A 10,000-nucleotide genomic window follows, 5' to 3' on the forward strand; every position below is an offset into this window, starting at 1 on the left:
GGGGTACCCCGGGGGGCCCCCCTGCTGCAGCAGCAGATGCAGCAGAAGATGCCCCTGTATGGACTCGAATCCTCACAGGATGGATGGGAGGGTCAAAGGGGGCCCCACAGGGTCCCCCTGAGGGGGCCCCCAAGGTGGCCCCCAAAGGGCCCCCAAAGGGGGCCCCATCCAAGGCCCCCCACAAGGATGAGGTATATTTGGAAAGAGGAGAGGGGGCCCCCCCTCGTCGAGGGACAAGAGGGTACAGAAGGGGCCCCTCAATTGATGATATAGATAGGTATTATAAGGATAAATATTATAAGGATAGATATATAGATAATTATATAAATAATATAGATAAGGAAAGATATATAAATAAATATATAAATAAATATATAAATAGGGATAGATATAATTCCTTAGAGGAAGGAGACAGATATATAAGAGGAGACACTTATAGGGGAGAAGAAGAAGAAAGAGAGGAAGAAGAAGCAAGAAGAAGAAGAAGAATAAGTAGAGGAAGGGAGGGGCCCCCCCTAAGGCGTCATTCCTTTCGTCCTTTACGTGGGGGTGATGGGGAGGGCCCCCTACCAGGAAGAAGAAAGGGTACTACTACAACAGGGGCCCCTCACAGAGGGTACAGGGATGACGAGGGGCCCCGTAGGAGGTGGGGGGGCCCCTCCTATGAATCTAGTTGGTCCTCGGATAGTTTAAAGTGGGGAGGTACCCATGGGGGCCCCCGTATCCTTCATTCGCGTAGCGACGAGGGGCCCCACATGCATGCTGCTACTGCTGCTGCTGCTGCTGCAGCAGCAGCAGGCAAAGGGAAGCGGGGGCCCCCTTCACCAAGCAGTGGGGAATCAGAAGGTCGTCATTCCCTCTCTCCCGAAGCCAAGAAGGGAGGCCCCTCTGGGGGGTCCCCAGGGGGCCCCCAGGGGCCACCTCCCCGGCGGCCTACAGACCCAGGGGCCCCCCCCAAGGGGGGGGGCCCTGTACCCAAATTGTCTCCTGGGGGCCCCGCCGAGCAACTCTTAGGGAGACTTCAAAGATTGGGATCGAGGACGATCCCGTCTCCCCAAGTCGTCTCCCCAGCTGTTTCCCAAAGGGGTGAGGGGGGCCCACAAGAGGGGGGCCCCCCAGGGGGGGAAGGGGGGCCCCCTGAGGCCCCCCAGTCACTGCTACCCTCTAGACAACAATCTGCTGCCTTCTTAGGGGTAGTTGAATCAGGAGGGGGAGGGTCCTCTTACCGCAGCAGAGACAGCAGATCCTCTCTTAGGAGTGGGGCCCCCGTGGGGCCCCCCTCCTCTAGGGGGCCCCCTTCATCTAGGGGGCCCCCCTCTACAGGGGATAGGCGCACCTCTGGAGGGGGGGCCCCCAGAGGGGTACAGGAGTACGGGGGCCTGCACAGCGATACCTCCTCTGAATCCAGCAGGGGGGCCCCCGTCTCCCCATTAGACCTTACACGTCTAAGGGGGCCCCCCTCGTAAACCCTAAACCCTAAACCCTAGACCCTTTTTTTTAAAGATTTAGAATTAAGGCACTGGGTAGGCAGGAGACTGCTGCTGCTGCTGTTGCTGCTGCTGCTGTTGCTGCTGCTGCTGGTGCTGCTGCTGCTGCTGCTACTGTTGCTGCTGCTGCTGTTGCTGCTGCTGCTGCTTTTTACCATTACAATTAATATTTATTTTATTTATAATTATTACTTTTATTATTAGTTATTATAATAATAATTATAATTATTATTCTTTTTTATTACAATTATTTATTATTATAAGGAGGCACCAATAGGGGGCCCCCTCTAGTAGAGGTACACAAAGGGTTTACAGGGGGCCCCTAGGTGTTGTTGTGAGGCGTTGGCCAAACCCTAAACCCTAAACCCTAAACCCTACATATCTGTTTGTGTTTATTTATTTATGTGTCTGTCTTTGAGTCTCCCACCATAACGAGCCTACACCCTAAACCCTAAACACTAAACCCTAAACCCTAAACCCTAAACCCTACATACGACCTTATCCATTGCATTGTTGCTTTTAGGGTTTATCGTCAAACCCTCAATTTTTTTCTGTTGGTCCCTTTATACGCCTTAGGACAAACCCTAAACCCTAAGCCCTAAACCCTAAACTCTAAACCCTAAACCCTAAACACAAAATCTTATCAAGTACATAATAAAGAATAAACCCTAGATCCTAAACCCCAAACATTAAAACCTAAACCCTAAACCCTAAACTCTAAACCCTAAACCCTAAGTCCTAAACCTAAACCCTAAACCCTACTAAACCCTAACCCATACCTGTGAATCCTAAACCCTAGTAACACCTAAGCATAAAACCCTAAACCCTAAACCCTAGAGTGTTGCCCTTGCATTTGTTGTATTTATAAATAAAAAAAAGGGTTTATATTAATAATTTTATGCATTAATTGTTGTTTGGTAATAAAAAAGGCTTCTTGGGGTGGGGGCCCCCATGGGGCCCCCACCGCAAGAAGCATGGGGGCCCCCTCGGGGTGGAGGGGGGCCCCCTAAAGGGGTTCTGCCGCTGCTGCTAAACCCTTTTATCATTTTTAAGGGTTTATATTTATTTATTTATTTATAATTAATTAATTATTATTTGCTGCTGATGCTGCTGAAGGGTTTGTTGGCACTCGAAGCAGCGCGATGCTGACTCCTGCTGCTGCTGCTGCTCCTGTTGCTGCAGGAGCAGGAGAAGCAACAGCAGCAGCAGATGCAGCAACAGCAACAGCAACAGCAGCAGATAAAGATGGATCTGCTGCTGCAGCAGAAGCAATGGAGACATCAGCAGAGGAGATAGAGGCAGCATTATCTCTCCTTAGTAAGGACGTGGATGCAGCCCTTGGCCTTACCAGCAGCAGCAGCAGCAGCAGCAGCTGCACCACCACCACCGCCAACAGCAGCAGCAGTGAGGACAGCTACCCTGCTGCTGCTGCAGCAGCAGCAGCAGCAGCAGCAGGAGGGGTCCTCCAATTGGGTCTGTCTCGTCGTTTCTTAGATAGAAGACACGAGAGGATGCTCCTCTTAGGAACGGCTAACTTCCTTGTTGCACTCGGACAGTAAACCCTAAACCCTAAACCCTAAACCCTAATTGCTAAACCCTAAACCCTAAACCCTAAATGTTTCTGCACCTTCATGATGGGAACAAATTAAGTGCTGCTGCTCCGTCAAGGGGTTGACGAAAAAGAAGAAGAAGGAAAAAAACACTGCTGAGGGTTTAGGGTTTAGGGTTTGGGGTTTAGGGTTTAGGGTTTGTGCTGCAGGAACTTGGGTCTTTCAACAGAATGCATTTGTGCTGCTCTTGGCTTCTTCTACTTGGGAACGGAGCAGCAGCAGAAGCAGCAGAAGCAGCAGAAGCAGCAGCAGCAGCAGCAGCAGCAGCAGCAGCAGCAGCAACCGCCGCTGCGGCTGACGAATAGGAAAGCTGCTGCTGCTGCTGCGCTGCTGTTGGCTTGGAAACTTCTTGATGACAGTGACCCCATCAAGTCAGACCTGCTGCTGCTGCTTTTGCTGCTGCTGCTGCTGCTGCTGCTGCTGTTGCTGTTGCTGTTGCTGCTGCTGCAGCTGTATTGTGTATGGTATGGATCCCAACTAATGTGCCACTGCTGCTGCTGCTTTCGCTGTTGCTGCGCGTCTTGCTGCAGCAGCAGAAGCACCTAGCCAGCTGCTGCTCCTCCTCCATCATATCGTGCTGCTGCTGCTGCTGCTGTTGCTGCTGCTGCTGCTGCTGTGTATATACAGGAGCCAACGAAGGGTGCAGTGTCTATCTAGGGCCTTCTATAGGGTATCGCAGCGGCAGAAGGCACTGCAGATTGCTGCTGTTTTTAATTTGCTGCAGCAGCAGCAGCAGCAGCAGCAGCAACAGCAGCAGCAACAGCAGCAGCAGCAGCAGCAACAGCAGCAGGAACAAGAGAATGGCCGTATAGGTGCTCAAAATACTCCCTACAACATTTCCGATCCAATGGTGCAGCAACAGCAGCAGCAGCAGCAACAGCAGCAGCTGCAGCAACTGCAGCAGCTTGCATGCTCCTCATCTGCTTGGCTGCTGCGTGACGGGGGCCTCTGCTGCAGGCAATTATCCAGTTTGCTGCGGCAAAAGGAGCTCTCCCTCCTACAGGCAATTGATTTTAATTTAGGGGGGCCCCCTGGGGCCCCTGCTGCCCTTAGTAGGCACATTAAGCTGCTGCTGCAGCCCTGCAGCAGCAGCAGCAGCAGTGGGGGGAGCAGCAGCAGCAGTAGCAAAAAGTTCTGCTGCTGTAGCTATTGGCCTCGTAAAGGAAAAAGTTTTGCTGCGCTGCTGCATGCATTAGAGCGCAGCAGCAAGGAGGAGCTGCTGCTGCTGCATGCAACACCTCTTGCCCTTGAGGTAGGGGCCCCTGCTGTTGCTGCTGCTGCTGCTGTTGCTGCTGCTATTACATACGAGCTACCATTTGCAGCAGGACGATGGGCAACCCTGCTGCAGCAGCAGCAGCAGCAGCAACTGCAGCAGCAGCAGCAGATGGATAATTATCCACACAAACGGCCTAAAACAGAAGAACCTCCAGCAGCAGAAGCAGCAGCAAATACTGCTGCTGCTGCTGCTGCTGCTTCTGGCTCTCCTGTTGCTTCTGGCTCAACTCCTGCTGCTGCTGCTGCTGCTGCTGCTGTGCAGCAGCTTGCTGCCTTCGATAGGCATGTGCAGCATTACCTCTTAGAGGCTGCTGCTCTATGTGCTATGCCTGCAAAGGCAGCAGCAGCAGCAGCAGCAGGCTCGGAGTCTCGTCCCGATGCTGCTGCTGCTGCAGCAACAACAGCAGCAGCAACAGCAGCAGCAGCAGCAGCAGAACTTCAACCGCAGCGAGTGCAGCAAGTGCTGCAGCTGCTGCGCCTCTGCCGTCTATGGCAGGCAGACTTGCTGCATGCAAGGCCTCGTATTCGATTACCCCAGGAGGCCCCCCTAATAGGGGCCCCCAAGGGGCCCCCCTGATGGGGCCCCCCCTGTGGGGAGGGGGGGCCCCTCTGAGGGGGCCCCCCTTATTTTGTTTGGTGGGCGGCAGGGGGCCCCATATCCCCTAATAAGAACTAAATTTAAATAATAAATAAATAAATAAATAAACTAAATAAATAAATAAATAAATAAATAAATAAATAAATAAATAAATAAATTAAATAAATAAAATAAATAAATAAATAAATAAATAAATAAATAAAACAAAATAAAAAAAGAAAAAGAAGAGTTAATTTGTGGTGTATAGGGAGGTAAAAACAACAAAAAGAATAATTGGGGTGTATAGGCAGCTATTAATAAAATAATATTATATCTATATATATATATTATAAATAATACTACTGCTGCTGTTGCTGTTGCTGCTGCTGCTGTTGCTGTTGCTGCTGCTGCTGTTGCTGCAACAGCATATGCATATACATTAGCTGCAACAAAAAGCAGCAGCAGCAGCAGCAGCAGCAGAAAAACGAGCAACAGAAGCATCAATATGTGCAGCAAGTGCAGCAGCGTCTGCTGCTGCTACAGATGCTGCAGCAGCAGCAGCAGCAGCTGCTGCTGCTGCTGCTGCAGTTGCAACTGCTGCTGCCGATACAAAGGCCACCAAGTGTAGACCTCATGCAGCAGCAGCATCTATCTGCTGCTGCAGTTACTGCTGCAGCTCCTGCTGCTGCTGCGGCTGCTGCTGCTGCTACTGCTACTGCTGTTACTGCTGCTGCTGCTGCTGCTGCTTCTATGAGGGCCACCAAGTATGTGGTTCTTGCTGCAGCAGCAGCTGCTGCTCCTCGTGATTAAGGTGCAGCAAGGAGGTAAGAACAGGCAGCAGCTGCTGCGCTGCTGTGTCTCCTCTTTGTCTAAATATTATAAACTTCAGCAGCACGTGCTTCAGGTACTCCATTTGCTGCCTGCTGCTGCTGCTGCTGCTGCTGCTGCTGCTGCTGTTGCTGCTGCTGCTGTTGCTGCTGCTGCTGTTGGTTGTTGCTTGGATTGCTTTAGGCCCATGAGGAGGCAAAGGAGGAGGACCCTCAGGAGGCGGGGGCTGATGCTGTTTGCTGCTGCTGCTGCTGCTGCTGCTGCTGCAGTTGCTGCTGCTGCTGCTGGCGTCTGAGAGTTTGGGCTGCTGCACGCTGCGTCTTAGCTGCACAATCTCTTGCTGCAGCAGCAGCAACTGCTGCTGCTGCTCCTCCTGTTGCTGCTGCAGCAGATCATTTTGCTGCTGCAGTGCCTCCAGCTGTCTTTGCTTCTCTAGCAGCGCCTGCTGCTGCTGCTGCTGCTGCTGCGAGTCATGCGGCTGCTGCTGCTGCTGCTCCTGTTGCTGTTGTTGTTGGTGCTGCTGTTGCTGCTGCTGCTGCTGCTGCTGCAGCTGCTGCAGCCGTTGACGCAGCCTATCTATAGTTGCATCCTTACTAAGGAGGAGAGTACGAGCTTGTTGCCTATGGGCCTCTAGCTCTTGCTGCTGCTGCTGCAGCTGCTGCTGCTGCTGCAGCTGCTGCTGCTGCTGCTGCTCGTGCTCCTCTTGCTGCTGCTGCAATCGAGAAACTTCCTGCTGCAGGCTGTCTGCACGCTGCTTCTGCTGCTGCGCCTCCTGCTGCAGGGATTCAACTTGCTGCTGCAGCTGCTGCAGCAGCAGCAACTGCTGCTGCTGCTGCAGCGTCTGCCCATTAACTTCATTGTCTCCTATAGGAGAAACAGCAGCACTGTCTATTCCTTCTTTGCTGCTGCTGCTGCTGCTGTTGCTGCTGTTGCTGCTGCTGCTGCAACTGCGTTCCTTCCCCCATAGGCCTTCGCTGTGTCCATCAGGGCTAATGCCATCTAGCTGCTGCTGCTCCTCTGCTGCAGCAGCAGCAGCAGCTTGCTGCAGCTGCAGCAACTTACATTTGCTGCAGCTCATTGACTCTTCGTTCCTGCATACATCTGCTGCTGCTGCTGCAGCAGCAGCAGCAGCAGCAGCTTTCCGCTGCTGCAGCAGCTGCAGCAGCAACGAAGCCTTCTCTCTTGTAACAGTGGCGATTTGCTGCTGCAGCTCGAGTAATCTTTGCTCTTGCTGCTCTTGCTGCTGCTGCTGTTGCTGCAGTTCCTGTTGCTGCTGCTGCAGCAGCAGCAACTGCTGCTGCTGCTGCGCCTTCGTGCTGCTGCTGCTTAGCTGCCTCTCTTCCTCGCTCTCTAGCCATTTGCGGTGCAGCAAGCCCGAGGAGAGTGGCGGTCCTGCTGCTCTTGCTGCTGCTGCTTTTGCTGCTGCTGCTGCATTACCTGCTGCTGCTGCAGCAGCAGCAGCAGCAGCAAGCTGCAGAGACACCTCACGAGGGAACAGCAGCAAACAAAAAGAAGCTAATGCTTCCCTATCTGCTTCTATCCGCAGCAAATGTGCTGCTAATCTTTGTACACATACAAATACATCTATCTCCTTGCTGCTGCTGCTGCTGCTGCTGCTGCTGCTGCTGCTGCTGCCGTTGGTGCTGTTGGAGGAGGAGGAAGAAGAAGAGTCTGCTGCTGCTGCAGCAGCAGCAGCAGCAAACTCCTCATCTACTACACCGAAGCGCTGCAGCACATCCATAAGAAGAATGTGTTCCTGCTGCTGCCGCTGCTGCAGCTGCTGCAGCTGCTGCTGCGCTGCAGCAGCTGCTGCTTCCTGCTGCTTGCTGCGGTCTAGCAGCTGCCGCAACTCTGCTTCCCGCTGCTGCAGCTGCCGCAGCAGCACAGGACCATCAAAGTCATCCAGTTCTTCTACCTGCTGCTGCTGCTGCAGCAGCTGCTGCTGAGGGTCTGCTGCAGCAGCAGCTGCTGCAGAGAAAGATCTCTTGAGGGGCTCATCTTGCAAGCCAGCAGCAGCAGCTGTTGCTGCTGCTGCTGGTGTTGTTGCTGCTGTTGCTGCTGCTGCTGCTGCTGGAGTATCTGCAGCAGCAGCAGCAGCAGGAATTAAGCCAGCAAGGGAATGAAAAAGATCGCTGCTGCTGCGGGCCCCTGCATGCAGACGAGCAGCAAAGGAAGCAAATCCTTTTGCTGCTCCTGCTGCTGTTGTTCTTCCTCCTCCTGTTGCTGCTGCTGATGCAGGAGTTACATCTCCTGCTGCTGTTGTTGTTGCTGCTGCTGGTGTTGCTGCTGCTGCTGCTGCTGCTGCTGCTGGCTTAGCAGCAGCAAAAGGAAAAGATGTTGTCTTCAATGGCAAAGACATCGTGGCGGATACTCGCCACTATAAATCCATTCCTTTGCTGCTGCTGCTGCTGCTGCTGCTGCTGCTGCTGGTGCTGGTGCTGCTGCTGCTGCTGTACCTGTTGGCAATGCAGGTGGTACTGCTGGCGGTGTTGCTATTGCTGTTGTTTGCTGCTGAAGCTTTTGTTCTACTAGTGCTGCTGCTGCATGCTGCTGCAGCCACTGTTGCTGCTGCTGCTGCTGCTCTCTTTGCTGCTACTGCTGCTGGCGCATACGTATGCTGCTGCAGCTGCAGCAAGTGCAATTGCTGCAGCACCTTTTGCTGCTGTTGCTACGGCTGCTGCAGCCGATTGCTGCGAGTCAAAACTAGCGAGCAGCAGCAGCAGCAGCAACAGCAGCAGCAGCAGCAGCTAATATATCAATCTATCTATTGAAGCAACTCTTGCGGGTAATTTAAAGACATAAACAACCCTTTGCTTCCTTTATTGCTGTTGCTGTTGCTGCTGCTGCTGCATGCGATGGCTTCGCTCCTGCTGCTGCTGCTGCTGCTGCAGCTGCTGCTGCTGCAGTTCCTGCTGCTGCAGTTCCTGCTGCTGCAGACAGGCAATGAAGCAACTTGTCTCCTATTGAAAGTTATAAAATTACTAAAAAACAACTCAATTTAATTGCTTACATGTCTGCAGCAGTAGCAGCAGCAGCAGCAGCTGCTGCTGCTGCTGCTGCTGCTGTAGTTGGCAGGCAGTGGACAAGGGGCCCCCAGAGGGCCCCGCTGCTGCTGCTGCATGCAACTTCTATCATTTTTTCAGTTAGCTATCAGTTAGCAGCAATTATATATTCTTTATTTGGCATTATAGCAGCAGCAGCAGCAAACGTTTTGCTGCTGCTGCAGCTCTTGCTGCTGTAACAGCAGCTTCACTTCAGCAGCAGCAGCAGCAGCAGCAGCAGCAGCAGAAAGAACGGCTTCGTTAGTAGATGTTCAGGCCGATATGCCATCTACGTGATGCTGCAGCAGCAGCCGCAGCAGCAGCAGCAACAGCTGCAGCAGCAGTATCCTGAACAGCAGCAACATTGGGAGGAACAACCTCGAGATCAGCCGCAGCAGCAGCAGCAACACCAGCAGCAGCAGCAGGAGCAGCAGGAGCAGCAGCAGCTGCTGCAGCAGAACGATTTGCTCTGGTGCCACCCATTAAAACGTTTGCTGCATTTACGTGCTGCTGTTGAGCAGCCGCTGCTGCAGTACTTTGGTGTCCCTTTGCTGCTGCTGCAGCAGCTAGATGCAGATAATTGCTGCTGCTGCATTGCTTGCTGCTGCTGCGGACTGCAGCACTCGCCAAAACGCTCGCTGCAGCAACAACAGCAACAGCAGCAAGAAATACAGCAACAGCAGGAACAGCAGGCTGCTTGCAGCAACGGGAATAGCAGCAGCAGCAGCAGCAGCAGCAGCAGCAGCAACAGCAGCAGCAGCAGTGGCAACAGCAGCAGCAGTGGCAACAGCAGCAGCAGCAACAACAACAATGAAACTGCGCTCTGTGCAGTGTCTGCATGCACCTCTCCAGCAGAGGAGGCAGAAGCAACAGGAGCAGCAGCAGCAGCAGCAGCAGCAGCAGCAGTAGGAGCAGCAGCCGCAGCAGCAGCAGGGGGACACTCGGAAGAACATGGTGACTCAGAAGCAGCTGCTGCTGCAGCACAAGCACAAGCAGCAGCAGCAGAGCAGCAGGTGACCTCTGCTGCTGCTGTTGCTGCTGCCCAAGCAGCAGAACTAGATCTGTTTGCTGCTACAAGCAGCACAGAGTGCAGCAGCAGCAGCTGTAGCTGCATGACCGAAGCAACAGCAGCAGCAGCAGCAGCAACAGCAGCAACATCAGCAAACTCTGGCAGGAATAGGC

General features: G+C 53.2%; 3 protein-coding genes across 3 annotated transcripts in view; 2 read left to right on the top strand and 1 right to left on the bottom strand.

Moving 5' to 3' along the window:
* EMWEY_00018550 (hypothetical protein, conserved) overlaps positions 1–1,466 on the top strand; it is a gene marked incomplete at both ends in the record, with an annotated part of 4,219 nt that extends 2,753 nt beyond the window's left edge. The window contains 2 exons of the mRNA XM_013480072.1: positions 1–277; positions 644–1,466. The exon at positions 1–277 is cut by the window's left edge and continues 119 nt beyond it. Of these exons, the coding sequence (XP_013335526.1) occupies positions 1–277; positions 644–1,466 (1,100 nt within the window). The remainder of the gene's footprint in view (positions 278–643) is intronic.
* A 1,163-nt stretch (positions 1,467–2,629) lies between these two features.
* EMWEY_00018560 (hypothetical protein, conserved) lies at positions 2,630–4,949 on the top strand (the record flags this gene model as incomplete). Its single annotated transcript, XM_013480073.1, has 4 exons — positions 2,630–3,042; positions 3,247–3,468; positions 3,767–4,149; positions 4,678–4,949. The coding sequence occupies 4 exons, from the start codon at positions 2,630–2,632 to the stop codon at positions 4,947–4,949; spliced, it is 1,290 nt and encodes a 429-aa protein (XP_013335527.1).
* A 748-nt stretch (positions 4,950–5,697) lies between these two features.
* On the bottom strand, positions 5,698–8,136 carry EMWEY_00018570 (hypothetical protein, conserved; the record flags this gene model as incomplete). Its single annotated transcript, XM_013480074.1, has 1 exon — positions 5,698–8,136. The coding sequence occupies one exon, from the start codon at positions 8,134–8,136 to the stop codon at positions 5,698–5,700; it is 2,439 nt and encodes an 812-aa protein (XP_013335528.1).
* Between the last annotated feature and the right edge of the window lie 1,864 nt (positions 8,137–10,000).

Source organism: Eimeria maxima, genomic scaffold, assembly GCF_000499605.1.
Source record: "Eimeria maxima Weybridge genomic scaffold, Emw_scaff158, whole genome shotgun sequence".
In the NCBI taxonomy this organism is placed as follows: domain Eukaryota; phylum Apicomplexa; class Conoidasida; order Eucoccidiorida; family Eimeriidae; genus Eimeria; species Eimeria maxima.